General features: G+C 45.2%; 1 protein-coding gene across 1 annotated transcript in view; it reads right to left on the bottom strand.

The window, feature by feature from the left end:
* RACK1 (receptor for activated C kinase 1) overlaps nucleotides 1-15,600 on the bottom strand; it is a 127,901-nt gene that overhangs the window by 44,921 nt on the left and 67,380 nt on the right. The window contains exon 10 of the mRNA XM_044069835.1: nucleotides 4,441-4,551. Within this exon, the coding sequence (XP_043925770.1) occupies nucleotides 4,441-4,551 (111 nt within the window). The remainder of the gene's footprint in view (nucleotides 1-4,440; nucleotides 4,552-15,600) is intronic.

Here is a 15,600-nt window from a genome sequence, read left to right as displayed (position 1 = left end):
TTTCAACAAAGAATGCCTTCCAATGACAGATCCTGTAACCACGGCTCTGCAAGAAGCCTCTAATGAATCAAAACCACATTGCAGAGTATGCTTTCCTACTTGCTCAGCTGCATGCAATAATTCCTGCATTTCCTTATTGTCAGGATTCTCTGAATTTGTAAGCATTTTCTGCTTTAACAAAGACATGAGGTACTGTTGATATTTAAGCATGTGAAACTGGTAGTTTAAAGCCCTTACAGCTAAAGTAGCAGAAGTGTAAACTTTTTTCCCCCATCTATCCAGAGCTCTAGAATCCCTATCAGAGGGAACAGGGTTTTTAGCAGTGGAAAACTTAACCCCTTTGGGACCCCAAGAAATTGTTTCAGGGTCAGCAGCACGGCTTTTATAAAGAAATTTATGAGAGTCAGGGACCCTGTAATACCTGTCTGGCTTGACTGGCGCAGGGGGTAAAGAATCAGGAGACAGACTGGATTCGGAGAAATCATCATCAACTATATCAAGCACAGGGGGGATAGCCAGGGGCCTGTGCAGAGGCAGTAACAGAAAATCGGAGCCTTTTCTTGGATTCTGAATAATCCTGGCTCTCCCAGTGGAAGTGTTCCTTCATGGTATGCAGAGTTTCCCCAAAAGAGTAATCCTCAGGTGGAGAGGCTGAAGGTACAGATTCGGCAGCATCAGAGTCCTCATAGGGAGGAAGAGAACAGCCCCGATCTGAAGAGGAATCAGAGGAAGAGAACAGCCCCGATCTGAAGAGGAATCAGAGGAAGAGAACAGCCCCGATCTGAAGAGGAATCAGAGGAAGAGAACAGCCCCGATCTGAAGAGGAATCAGAGGAAGAGAACAGCCCGATCTGAAGAGGAATCAGAGGAAGAGAACAGCCCGATCTGAAGAGGAATCAGAGGAAGAGAACAGCCCGATCTGAAGAGGAATCAGAGGAAGAGAACAGCCCGATCTGAAGAGGAATCAGAGGAAGAGAACAGCCCGATCTGAAGAGGAATCAGAGGAAGAGAACAGCCCCGATCTGAAGAGGAATCAGAGGAAGAGAACAGCCCCGATCTGAAGTGGAATCAGAGGAAGAGAACAGCCCCGATCTGAAGTGGAATCAGAGGAAGAGAACAGCCCCGATCTGAAGAGGAATCAGAGGAAGAGAACAGCCCCGATCTGAAGAGGAATCAGAGGAAGAGAACAGCCCCGATCTGAAGAGGAATCAGAGGAAGAGAACAGCCCCGATCTGAAGAGGAAACAGAGGAAGAGAACAGCCCCGATCTGAAGAGGAAACAGAGGAAGAGAACAGCCCCGATCTGAAGAGGAATCAGAGGAAGAGAACAGCCCCGATCTGAAGAGGAATCAGAGGAAGAGAACAGCCCCCATCTGAAGAGGAATCAGAGGAAGAGAACAGCCCCGATCTGAAGAGGAATCAGAGGAAGAGGACAGCCCGATCTGAAGAGGAATCAGAGGAAGAGAACAGCCCCGATCTGAAGAGGAATCAGAGGAAGAGAACAGCCCCGATCTGAAGAGGAATCAGAGGAAGAGAACAGCCCCGATCTGAAGAGGAATCAGAGGAAGAGAAAAGCCCTGATCTGAAGAGGAATCAGAGGAAATAGAAACCTGGTCAGAGGAATCATAGTGTCTTGCCTAAGCCTTTTATCAGGAGGGGGATGGGAAACCCTGATCAAAGTAATTAAGTCTTCTGCCATTTTGAGCATCTGTTTCTTTGGCATGGTTGACTGTCCAGGAGAATGCTATACTCGTTTCTTTGTCTTTAATGGTGACTTTGACTGTACTTTGGCTGCTGCAGAGGATTTAACAGTAAGCTGTGAAGGTCTGAAAATACCCTCAGAAGCCGATGCCTGCTCAGCTGCTCCGGACCCATCTGAGGGAATATTTTCCGTAGGCCCAATATCTTTAGTACCCAGAGGCCTAGTTGTCTCCACGTGGGAATCAGATACGGCCTGTGGCTCTGAGGAAGCAGGTGTCAGGGGCTGCGAAAGCGCCTCACTGAGAACTGACGACTGGCCTAGAAGAGGCTTCATCATCGGTTTTGGACCTTGGATGCCTGTCCTTTTCCTTGTCTTTGCTTTTTTTAAGAATTCCGGTCGGTTGTTCCGACAGCATTATATAGTTAAACCTTCGGCCAAAGTAATGAAATGCAAAATCGAACAGATGTTTAATGGTGCGTTTGTTGAATCTAGCACAAAACCGACAACTAGTAACGTCGTGGTCAGGGCCTAGGCAAGGAATATAGTAAGAGTGAAAGTCCTTATGAGGTATTTGCTTCCCACAAGAAATACAATTGTTAACTTTTACTGACATCTGTCTGGAGCAAGAAAAAGTTTCCCCAACGGGGTACTTTGCTTTATTGAAGACTTCGGTTCTGAAACTATTTCGAAAATCTCAGGAGTCGGTCGACCGGCATTTGCGAACTGCTTCGGGCACCATGCGGCAAGAAAGACTGAAGAAAATGGCGTTGGTTGCATCTTTTATACCCCTGGCGCACTGACGTCAGGGAAGAAGAGACAGCAACCGACGCCGAACCTAGACTTTGCCAGCAGGATAACCCAAGTGTAATGGCTGCAACAGTGAAACACGATGAACATCTAGAGAACCTTTCTTCAATTATGTCAGGAGTTAAGAGCCAACAATGCTTGGAACCAAGACCACAACAGTACTGTACAGACTGACCCAAAGGAAATAGCCAATTTCTTAGCTGACAAATTTAGTGCAAATTTGACACCATACAGTTATAGCCATTTCACAATCCCAGCCACCCCTTTCAAGTTACTATGGACCACATTTGCTCAGCCAAAGGCTACCACCACCTCAAAGTCACAGGCACTACTTGGGAATTACTAGTGTTATACCACAGGCTCAGTTGCTGGGCCCTCCCCTATTTGGCATCTGTCAGACCTTAAGGCCAGCACTCCTAGCAAACAGTTATCAAAACTTGCAGATATCTAAACTGGTGTTATTCAACCTTCTGCTCTTTTATTCCAACATGGGCTTCACCAAGTGCTGCAAGGACAAATGTCTCAAATTTCAGTGCGAAAAACATAAGTTTGATTTAACAAATCAGTTTCACATATAAGTCATGCACCCTCTAACCTGACACTGTCAAACATTCCAGGCACTTGTTGGCAATTCATTCTTTGACAACGTCTTCATAGTACAAGAAAAATACAAAACTAATGTCTTCAAAGTAGTCCAGGAAGCCTATCAGGCTCATCTAAATTTCCAAGGTCATCTCCAGATTTAAGGACTCAATTCCCCTACACTTTATCTCAGACTCATTATTACAACATAGCACACCTTTCAGTATGCTTGTCTAAACATATCACTCAACTTGAAACCCCCCTCCAAAGATTGGGTGGGGGGGGGGTGGCCTAATGGATAGGGTGTTTGCCTTATAAACACAAGGTGCAGGGTTTGAGTCTCACAAGGGATAACTGACTAGGCTTAAAATGGCTCGCAAGGGCAGTTAGCCTAGTACTAATCTATGAACAAAAAACTTATTTGGACACACAAGCATCCCTCTTTCTATAAGGTCTCTGACAAGACTCTTACGTGGAGGTCTGTCTAGCCTTTTAAACCATGAAAGAGCCGACCCTGTGACCCATTCCTTCATAGGAAAAATAAAATTTCAAATACCTGGTCAATGGAAATAAACCAGCACACAAGACATGCTGGCAGGATTTTTTTTCTAGAGGTGAGGCGTACACTGGGACACAGCTCACTTTTACAGTAGCACCCTTGCCACCTTCAATGTAAACCTAGACAAGATGGGTAGGCTTAAAATTCTTCCCTGATTTAACTTGTTTTGCCCTCCTTGAGGTTAGAGGGAACCTCTGAATAGGGCTTTCTGTCTAGGCTTGTAATGGCGTGCAAACTGATTACCTAAGAATTGATGACAAAAATTCAATCGCAGATCCACAGAGTGGAATTTATGTTAAATCAATCTCCTCAAGCCTCAGCAAAGCACCACATTTTCAACTGCAAATATAGACCTCATTCGTTGAAAAGTTATTCCCCTTAAAAATCATCACTCCAATGTGCAGCTGATCTCTTGAATGCCTTTAAAATGCTACAAATGCTTACCTTCCGTGTTAACAAATACGTCCACTTATGCAAATTCATAGATTTCAAAACCCTAATCTTACTACAGCCTGCTTATGACAGTGCCTCCACTCTGTGTAACCCCCATAATCACTACAGAACAAGCACCTATCAGTGCAGTAGTGTACGAATCAAAATCTGCAACTAAAACAGCTAGTAAACCTTACATATGAATCAAACAATTTCATCACTGTAGCAAACAGCATGGGAAGAGAAAGATTTGTCCCATCATAATTGCAGGACTTGTCATCAACAGAGTTCAAGTGGACAGACAAGGTGTATAATCACTGGGACAGGTTACCAAGTGTTAACAATATCAGGTGTTTATACCTGTCCATCAGCAGACCAGGCCAAAGACGTGCACTGTGGTGGTTCAGCCTTGCTACTGTTACTGATAACCTCCTGTTTCAGCTCATCAACAATGATCTTGCCTTCCAGATCCTGTGAGAGAAGCACATTAGATTAAAAACAGTCATGATATGAAGCTGAGAACACTATTAAACATACAGAAATAGAAACTACCGCAGAACTTCAGGCGCCAGAACAGGAGACTGACTGCATGAAGGCTAAAAGCTTTAAAACTGTATAGGACTGATTTAAGAAATTCACACAAATGCAAATGTCCACAAACAAAAAGCAATATTTGCGTAGTTCATGGGCAAAAATACAAGCGTCAGCCTAAAATAAAAAGTGAAATGACAAGTTAGTGCTCACATGCGCTCAGAAACAGCCTCTGAGTTTCCACATGGATTGTTTTTCAGATGGCATTTGAAGTTTCATCACAGCAGCTTTAATGCTCAAAAAGCAAAAGGAATCTGTGCATGTAGCAGTTCTTCGTTGCATATGACTGTGTATGAAACCTCTGTAGCCACATTTTAAGTGGAGGAAAGAAAGATTCTAAAACTAATTTTTAATCCACTGCATTTAGTAAAAGCACATAGCCCTATGTAAAAAAAAAATCTGAAGGTCTTTGGGAAAATGAAACCGTAAAACGCCAACAGCACACTTAACTGACCAGGATTACAGGCATACAAGTTTCTTACAATAAAACACACAGAACCAGCCTCCAGTAACAGACTATAGAATATTAAGAATTTCATTTCTCTGATAAATGACCCAAACAGAAGCTCTTCTTCAAAGACTGCCAGTGCCTCGCAGGAATACCACAATGGTACAGAAACAGAGAAGTCCTTCAACAAATTAATCTCAGTGATGTCTAGGATTGCCAAATGATCCATTTGGTGTGTGTTAAGACAACCTAGATGTAATGATGAAATGTCAAAAGCTTGCTAGGCTCCAATTTTCCCACGCTAGAGGAAATATGGTAGAACAGGCCAACAGAGAGACATACAAACCTTTCCTTTGTGTTAATTCTACAAAAGTTATTAAAAATACTGAGCTCACTATAATTGAACCATCACGAAAGAAAAAAAGGGGGGGGGGTTTAATGATGTATGTATACAGGACACCATTTCAAAAGGCAGTCGAAATTCCTACAAACTGCACAGAAAGCTACAGATAATGTACTGGAACAGTGTTGGTGTTTTATGAAGTATGACTGAGGATGTTCTGATGATGCAATGAAAAGGTGTGCCAATGTGAAGTGACAGCCGCATACGTATAAAGGAACCAAACCTCACTGCATACTATGGACACTACTCAAAGGATCCCCCAAAACACATGTAACCATTAGCTTTGTAGTGCAAGTAGACCTCAAGCCCCAAAGTAGCCAATAAACAGACAATGGGGGAGGACCTTGAATGTGACACTGGCTAGCCCATGCTGGGGGGAGGGGGGACTGGTGATGCCCAATGTCACTGCAATAGCATCACTAAGACAGTAAAGTTGTACATCTACCACCATAAATGTTAGTCTCTCCACTAAACAAAGTGAACTGTATGGCAAAATTACAAAAAATGCCCTAAAGAGGTGTACAGTCAAACCACAGAACACATAATGCAAATTAATCAGATACTTTAAAAGCAAAGTGAATACGGACTACACTAAAACAGAAAAAAATCACTTAAACAGAAAAAAAATCAGATGTGCTCAGAAACAGCCTCTGGGTTTCCACATGGTCATGTTCAGAAGGCATTATGATAATTTCATCACAGCTATCTGAATTTTTAAACATTATACTAAACCAGGCAAAAACTTCACTGAACACAAAGATACAGGTAGCAAGGATAATGCAATCTGTAAGATCAATGTCCCAGTTACACACATCTAGGACTTGTCACATCTGTAAAAGTACAAAATTTTGTCTGCCAGCCCCACCTCACGTATCTCATAACGGACAACAGAAAGTATAGTTGTTAGCTGCAGCCATAACTTCATAACATCTTTGATGCAAGCACAGTCTTATGTTCAAAGTTTTTATTTTTCACTACACAGACCTGCAATTCCTTTCCTCTGGATGACCTCACATCCTGGTACAAGAGAGAAAGTACAGTTGTGTACACTTACCATAAATGTAGATGTTAGAGTGTATTCACTGTTGCAGTCATCACACTTGGGTTATCTGCCCCAGTCGGCCCGAATACAAGAGTCTTTGGATTTCTGCGTCGGATGCTGTCGTCTCTTCCATGACGTCAGGATGTCAAGGGTATAAAACAAGCAGCCAACGCAATTACATCAGTTTTTCTTGCCCCAGATGTCAGCAGCCCCCAAAACAGGGAGCAATTACATGGTGTGGAACACATCCAGTAAAAAGTAAATACCATAGCCATAAGATAGGCCAAAAAGAGGATAGGTAGAAAGTTTACAAAAGTCAGGGGGGTGGAGGGAGGTAAAGGACAGTTTTGTACCTACCATAAATGTAGATGTTAGAGTGCTGATACAGCTGCAGTAATGACAGATGGGTTTTCAGCAGTCAGGCGGTCCCTCGGTCGGCCAAAATCCAAAGTCTTGGTCCGGCGTAGGTTGTTGTCGCTTACTCTTCTGACGTCAGGAAGGCCAGAGTATATAAGACACAGCCGACGCCATGTTCTTCAGTCTTTCTTGCCCCAGATGTCAGGTGCCCCCAAAAGGAAGGCAATACATAAATAAATCTTTTGTACAAGTGTAAATTATGCAAAGAAATGCAAAAACAGTGTAAGCAAGCAAATAAAACATAGCAGGATAACCCAGTTCGGAGGTATGAAAAGGTTGATAGGCCCCATGCCTTTGCCAAGTGGGGAAGGAGGGAGGGAAACCTGTACTGCAGCTGTATCAGCACTCTAACATCTACATTTATGGTAGGTACAAAACTGTAATATGTTCATCGTGCATACAGCTGCAGTAATGACAGATGGATAGAGTCCCAAAGCTATGCATAGGGTGGTAGGTACTATGAGGAACTGGGTTGAGACAGAATGCCCTGCAAAACAGCAGTGGCAAAGCCTGCTCTTGTTCTGGAGTATAAAGGCAGATGGTAGTGTTTTGTGAAGGTATGTACAGAACTCCAAGTGGCTGCCTCCAAGATATCCTTAGTAGGCACACCTCTGAGGAAGGCTGTAGAGGTGGCTGTTGCCCTGGTGGAGTGAGATCTGATACCGGTGGGGACAGGTTTCCCATAAGAGTAACAAAACCATATGCAGTGGCCAATCCACTTGGAAATGGTCTGTTTGGTAACTGGTTTCCCTGGAGCCCCTACAGCATAGGACACAAAAAGTTGGTCTGATTTCCTAAAGGGCTTTGTTCTGTCCAAATAGTAACGTAGCTGCCTGTGGATGTCTAAAGAGTGAAGCAGCCTTTCCCCTTTGTTTTGAGGGTTAGGATAAAAAGTAGGAAGATGTATGGCTTGGTTTAAGGCTACCCTAGAGACCACTTTGGGCATAAAGGATGGGTTGGTGCGAAGGGAAACCCTGTCCTGATGGAAGATGAGGAATGGCTGCACTGCCATGAGGGCCTGTAACTCAGAAACCCTGCGAGCTGAGGTGATGGCCAGAAGTAAAGCTGTTTTCCAGGTCAAATATTGTAGATCTGTAGTAGCAGCAGGTTCAAAGGGGGGCAAAGTTAATTTTTCTAGTATGTAATTAAGGTCCCAGGCTGGTATTGGTTGTTTCCTTGGAGGTCTTATATTCTTGGCCCCTCTGAGGAACTGCCGTAAGAGTGGATGTGAGAATAGAGGAGGATCCGTGTTGAATTCTGCAGAGATGGCTGAGGCGTGTATTTTAATTGAAGAAAATGAAAGTCCACTGCTCAGTAGTTCAGCTAGGTACTGCAAAACCTGAGGTAAGTTCAATTTTCTAGGGTCCTGTCCTTTTTTCTCATTCCAACAGCAAAACCGCTTCCATTTTGCGGAGTAAGCTTTTCTAGTGGATGGTCTTCTGGCCTCAAAGATGACATCCTGCACCTCCTTGGAGAGTAGAGTTTGATGTGGTGTTAAGGGATTTTCCATGCAGCGAGGTTGAGTGTTTTCAGCTGGCTGTGTAGGGTCTTGTAGTTGTTCTGCGTCAGCAGGAGAGGTATTAGAGGCAGGGACCAGGGAGGAGTATGTGTTAGACTCCTCAGGAGTGGATACCAGTGTTGCCTTGGCCAGTCTGGAGCAATCAGTATCATCCTCGGTTTGTCTGTTCTCGCTTTCAAAAGTACCTTGGGCAGAAGAGGCAGAGGTGGGAATGCATAAACTGTCCATGTTGTCCAACTGAATGACAGGGCGTCCACTTTCCAGGCCCTTGGATGGCAAGTCCTTGAACAAAACCTTATCAATTGATGGTTTCTGTGAGAGGCAAAAAGATCTATATCTGGCATGCCCCACGCTTGGACTATCTCTGTAAACACCTGTGGATGCAGTTTCCATTCGTGTGGATCTGTCATATTTCTGCTCAGAGTGTCTGCCAGTGAGTTTTCCGTCCCTGGCAAGTAGTGTGCTTGAAGTTTGATTTGTCTTTCTAGAGCCAAATTCCAAAGAGTCATGGCTAGTCTGCACAAGGGGTATGAGTGAGTTCCTCCTTGTTTGTTTATGTACCACATTACTGTGGTGTTGTCTGTTCTTATGAGCAATTGTCCTGGATGCAGGAAGTCCTTGAAAGCTGTAATTGCATTTATTACTGCCAGCATTTCTTTTTGATGGATGTGCAGGTGTTTTTCCTTTTGGGACCATCTGCCCTGAATGCACCTGTCCTTCATGTGCGCCCCCCAGGCGTAATCTGAGGCGTCTGTGGTTATGACTTGTTTTGCTTGAGGCTTGCAGAATGGGAGGCCTGTGTTTAGTTGACATGCTTGGGCCCACCATAGAAATTCCTTTTGTAGACACGGAATTATTGGAATGATTGCTTCCAAGCTGTGACTGTGTTGAGACCATAGATTTTTTAGGTACCATTGAAGTTTCCTCATATGCAGCTTTGCACACGGGATTAGAAGAATGCAAGATGCCATGAATCCCAGAGCCTGCAGGATTTTCCTTGCAGTAAGCCTGGTGCTTTTTGCTAGTATTTTGAAGTACTGAGATAATTGCCCTTGTTTTTCTGGCGTAAGGTATGCCATCTGGGTGTTTGTGTCCAAGCTGGCACCCAGGAAGGTTATTTTCTGAGAAGGTGTTAGCTTTGATTTCTCCTTGTTGGTGTATCCCAGAGAAAGCAGTAACTGTGTCACATATGCCAGATGTTCCAGTAGTATGTGTTTGCTGTCCGCTTGGATCAGGCAGTCGTCCAGATAAGGGTAAATTTGTATCCCTTGTTGTCTGCAATATGCAATCACTGATGCCAGGCACTTGGTGAATACTCTGGGCGCAGTAGATAAGCCAAAGGGCAATGCAGAGAATTGATAGTGGATTGAACCTGCAAGAAATCTGAGGTATCTTCTGCAGCTTTGTCTGATTGGGACATGCAGGTATGCCTCCTTGAGGTCCAATGTTACCAGCCAAAACTCCTTGCCCAGCATGGGAAGAAGTTGCTGTAATGTGAGCATCTTGAATTTTGGTACGAGTAGGAATGTGTTTAGTATTGATAAGTCCAGAATGGGTCTCCAGTCGGTTCCTTTTCTTGGTACCAGGAAAAGCCTTGAATAAAAACCTTGGCCTTGCTGGTGCGCAGGTACCTTTTGTATAGCCCTCATGTTTAGGAGCTTTGAAATTTGCAGGTGTGCCTCTACCCTTTGATTTTGTGGTAGGTTTGGCATGCCTCTCATTTTGGGAAGTGTGAGAAATTGAAATTTGTAGCCTCTGTTTATAATGTCCAGTATCCATTTGTCTGTTGTGACAATATGCCAATTGCTTGCAAATAATGCTAGTTTTCCTCCCAAAGGTGCTGCCAGTTGAGACTTGCTTGGCATGGAAATGAGGGAGTCATTGAGTTGGTTTCCTGTATAGTTGTGCACTGTCTTCACCACCTCTTGGTGCTGGAGATTGCCATTGTCTGCCTCTATAAGACCCTTGTGACTGTCCTCTGCCCCTTCCGCATCTGAATCTGCCTCTTTGGGGCTTGTCAGTGGCTGGAAAGGACCAGTTTTTTGATGGCCAATTCCTGCTAAATCGCGGTGGCTGAACCTGTAAGAAAGCTTTGACAGTCTGCATAGATTTGGGCTTTCTCTTCCATTTTTCGTAATATATCCTCAGCATTGGTACCAAAAAGTACATCCTTCTGTAAAGGTGCATCAAGAAGTTTTGCTTTAACATGATCAGGCAGATTTTGTTCTCTAAGCCAGGAATGTCTGCGAATGACTGATCCTGTAGCAGCCGCTCTACTGGAGGCCTCTAGGGCATCATAACCACATTGTAAAGTGTGTTTACCCACTTGTTCTGCACTATGCATCATATCCTGTAACTCTTAAATCTGGTTGTTCAGGTTGAGACATTTTGTTTTTTAATTGTGACAACAGGAACTGTTGGTATTTAATCATATGAAACTGGCAGTTTAAGGCCCTCATGGCAAGGGTGGCCGAGGTATAAACCTTCTTACCCCACCTTTCAAGGGATCTAGATTCCCTTTCTGCAGGTAATGGATTCTTGGAAGTGGAGGCCTTTATTCCCTTAGGGCCTTGTGAAATGGTTTCAGGGTCAGCATTATGGCCTTTATAGAGAAATTGGTGAGAACTGGGTACTCTGTAATATCTATCAGGCTTAACTGGTGCAGGAGGCAGTGAATCCGGATTTAAACAAGCCTCCGAATAGACATCATCCAGTACCTCCAAGACAGGGGGAATAGCCAGGGGTCTGTGTTGAGGTAACCAAAGAAATTCCCTAAGCCTTTTCTTGGAATCTGAAAAGTCTTGGCCTTCCCAATGGAAGTGTTCCCTCAGGGTGTGTAAGGTTTCCCCAAAAGAAAAATCCTCAGGGGGGGGATACAGACGGAATAGACTGCTCAGCATCAGAATCCTCAAAACGGGAATAAGAGTGTTCCTCAGCATCGGAATGCTCTGACATAATGGATCCCTGATCAGAAGAGGGGGATTCTTCCTCCACTCTGGGTCTCTTGTCAGGAGGGGGCTGAGAACCTCTGATAAGAGTAATAAGATCCTCAGCCATTTTAAGCATCTGTTTCTTGGGCATGGGTCCAGGAGATGGGCCTTGTGCAGCAGGCCTAGTATGATGCCTGGCTGCTTTGGATTTGGTAAAGGCCTTAATAGAAAAGGCGGTTGAAGGTCTGAATACACCCTCAGTGGATGTGGATCTGTCCACATTAGTGGGCTCGGCATAAGCTGGAGCTTCGGTTGTAGTCTGTGAAAGGGCCGATGACCCAGCGGTCTCTGGTACAGAAGACACCGCCGAAGGAGTGTCGTCGGTAGTCAGGGACTGCAAAGGCGTCTCACTGAGAACCGGACCATGTGGAGCCTGTTTCGGCGTGGTGTCGGTGGAGACCGTGGACCTCGTATGTCGGTCCTTTTCCTTGCGTTTTTTGGGTAAAGCGGTAGTCGGAGTGTCCGACGACATTTTATAATCAAAAGTTTTACCGAAAAAGTGTTGGGCGAACTCCACCCGACGCTTGATAGTGCGTTTATTGAAGGTAGCGCAAAAGCGACAGCCCGAGACGTCGTGGTCTGGGCCCAAACAAGGTATGCAGAGGGAATGGAAATCCTTATGCGGTATTTGCTTCCCACAAGAAATACAATTCTTAACTTTTTCTGACATCGATCTGAGGCAAGAAAAGATTCCCCAACGGGGTACTTAGCTTTAATGAAGACTTCGGTTCCAAATATTTCCGTAATTCAGGAGCTGGCCGACCGGCACTTGCGAACTGCTTCTGCTTCGGGCACCGCGCGGCAAAAAAGACTGAAGAACATGGCGTCGGCTGTGTCTTATATACTCTGGCCTTCCTGACGTTAGAAGAGTAAGCGACAACAACCGACGCCAGACCAAGACTTTGGAATTCGGCCGACCGAGGGAACGCCTGACGGCTGAAAACCCATCTGTCATTACTGCAGCTGTATGCACGATGAACATCCAGGACTGCAACAGTGAATACACTCGAACATCTACATTTATGGTAAGTGTACACAACTGTACAATGTTCTTAGTGTTTCACTGTTGCAGTCATCACACTTGGGTTGGATTCCCAAAGTTGAGTAAGGGTGGAGTTAGTCAAGAAGTATTAGGGCTGACAAGCAGGCCTTGTAAGACTGCCGTGGCAAATCCAGCTCTGGATTTAGAAAGGACAGGAAAGTGGTAATGCTTGGTGAAGGTATGTACATAACTCCAGGATGTCCCTGGTAGAGACTCCCCTGAGAAATGCTGGAGAAGCTGAGGTAGCCCTAGTGGAATGAGTTCTGATCCCCTGTGGGGTAGGTTTTTCCATGGTGTTTGTAGGAGAAATAGATGCAGTGTGCTATCCATTTGGAAATGATTTGCTTTGAAAAGGCCTTGCCCTCTGCCCTGAAACAAAGCTGACTAGCAGCAGGTCAGATTTTCTGAAAGGCTTAGTCCTATATCAAGGTAGAACCGGAACTGTCTGTGCACATCCAAGGAGTGCAGGATCCTCTTCCCTTTATTCTGAGGATTAGGGAAAAAGGTTGGTAAATGGATGGATTGATTTAGGGCCACACTGGATACTACCTTGGGCATAAATGGGTTAGCCCTGATGGAGACCCTGTCAGCCTGGAAAATAAGAGTTCCACAGCCATTAGTACCTGTAGCTCAGACACTTCTTGCTGAAGTGATGGCTAGAAGAAAGGCTCGTTTCCAAGAGAGGAATTTTAACTCTGCTATAGCAGCAGGTCCAAGTGTGAGCTTCTCTAGTACAAAGAAAAGGTCCCAGGCAGGGGTGGGAGCTCTCCTCTGGGATCTTAAATTGTTAGCTCCTCTCAGGAACTGTGATCAGAGGGTGAGAAAAAGACGTGGCTCCATATTGTAATGAGCAGTGATGGTAGAGGCAGGAATATTAACTGAGAAGGAAAAGCCCTTCATGGAGTAGCTCTGCTAGGTAAACTAGAATTTGAGGTAGAGGGCACGGCTGTGCCCTTTCCTAGAGGCTGGCTCCAAGAACATCTTTTCCACTTTTCTGAATAGGATTTCCTAGTACTAGGCCTTCTGGCCTCAAGGATGACATCCAGCACCAGTTTGCTGAGGGTTGCTGGTGTTGTGCTCCGGGAAGAACCCAGGCTGCAAGGTTCAGTGTTTGCAGCTGAGGATGCAAAATATATGTCCCTCCTGCTGGGACAGCAGGGGGGGGGGGGGTCTGATGTAGGTGCCAGGGTGGCACTGCTGTCAGTGTAGGAGTGGGTACCAGTGCTGGTGTGGCCAGTCTGGTACAATAAGGATTGTCCTTGGTCTGTCCTGCTTGATCTTGAGTAGTACTTTAGAGGGGGAGGGCAGAGAGGGAAGGCATAAATTGAGAGGTTTTCCCATGTAAAGAATAGGGCATCCACTCGCCATGCTTGGCTGTGGGGATTTCGGGTGCAACAATTGCTCAATTGGTTTTGGGGGGGGGGGGCAAAAAGGTCCACCTCTGGTGTCCCCAACCTATCGATTAGAAATTTGAATGAGTTGGGTTTCAGTTTCCACTTGTGTGGGTACAGTAGCTTTCTGCTTAAGTAGTCTGCCAGTGTATTTTGTTTGCCTGGCAGGAATCGAGCTTGCAGGTGCACTTGGTTGCTCAAGGCTGTGTTCCTCAGGGCCATGGCTAACCTGCAGTGTGGATAGGAATGAGTTCCCCCCCTGCTTGTTTATGTACCACATAACTGTGGTGTCCGTCTTTATCAAGAGTTGTCCTGGAAGGAAAAGGTATTTGAAGGCTGTCAAAGCATTCTGTACAGCTAACATTTCTTTTTGATCGATATGCAGGCGAATTTGTCCTGGGCTCCATTTGCACCAAAAGCATTTGGCTGCCATGTGAGCCCCCCATGCATAGTGTGATGCGCCTGTTGACAGGGTTTGTGCGGCGAGGGGTTGAGTGAACAGAAGTCCCTTGTCGTGGTTGCAAGCCTCTGTCCACCACAGAAACTCAAGTACCACTGAAGTTTCCTCGTATGCAGTCTTGCATATGGAATTAGCAGAATGCATGAGGCCATCAACTCTAGGGCTTGCCGTATTTTTCTTGCAAATAGCTGGGTCTAGGAGGCCATTAGTTTGAAGTAGTTTGTCAAATGAACCTGCTTTTCTGGAGTGAGGAATGCCATCTGGAAAGTTGTGTTCAAGCTTGCTCCCAGGAATACAACCTTTTGGCTGGGCACCAGATGCACTTTTCATTGATGGTGAACCCCAGAGAAGTAAGAAGTAATTACAAATGCCAAGTGCTGAAGGAGCAATTCCTGACTATTCGCCTGAATCAGGCAATCGTCCAATTATGGGTAAATTTGAATATTTCTCTGCCTGCAGTATGCAATGGCTGGAGCCAAGCACTTTAATACCCTGGGTGCAGTAGATAAGCCAAAGGGAAGAGCAGAAAACTGATGGTGCATATAGAGCCTACCCTGAAACGTACATATTTCCTGCAAAATTCCCTTATGGGGATATGCAGATAAGTCTAGACTGACTAGCCAGGAGTCCTTGGCTAGCATAGGAAGCAGCTGTTGTAGTGTAAGCCTTTTGAATTTTGAGACAACCAGGGAAGTGTTGGGAATGGACAGATACAGGATGGGCACCATGAGCTCTCTTTTCTGGATACCAGGAACAGTCTGGAATAGAAACCCTGTCCCCTTTGCTCTATTGGAACAGGTTGAATAACCCTGATACTGAGGAGAGAAAGTACTTGCTTTTGAGCCTCTGCCCACTGGTTTGGAGGAAGTTGTGGCACCCCGCTTGGGTTTAGCAGTGTGTGGAAGTAGAATCTGTATCCCTGGGATACAATGCTTAGGATACATTGGTCCTGGGTAATGGACATCCCATTTTCTTAGCATGTACGGCAAGTTTTCCTCCTAGGGGTGCACGTACTTTGGCATGGGGCTGGGAAGAATGATAGACAAGTCAATGTGAACTTTTTCCATAAGGGGTGACTTACCACTCCCGGTTTTAGAGGTGGGAGCACTCCAATGCTTAGATCTCTGCATACCCTTAGACTGTCGTCTTGGTCTGTTGCCCCTGGGTTTGGACTGAGAAGGCCTGGGAGGGACTGGAAAGGACCAGTTTTTAGAAGG

This window comes from Protopterus annectens, chromosome 4.part0 (assembly GCF_019279795.1).
Source record: "Protopterus annectens isolate FY-2018-M chromosome 4.part0, PAN1.0, whole genome shotgun sequence".
Lineage (NCBI taxonomy): Eukaryota > Metazoa > Chordata > Ceratodontiformes > Protopteridae > Protopterus > Protopterus annectens.
This window is presented reverse-complemented; position numbering and strand designations above follow the sequence as displayed.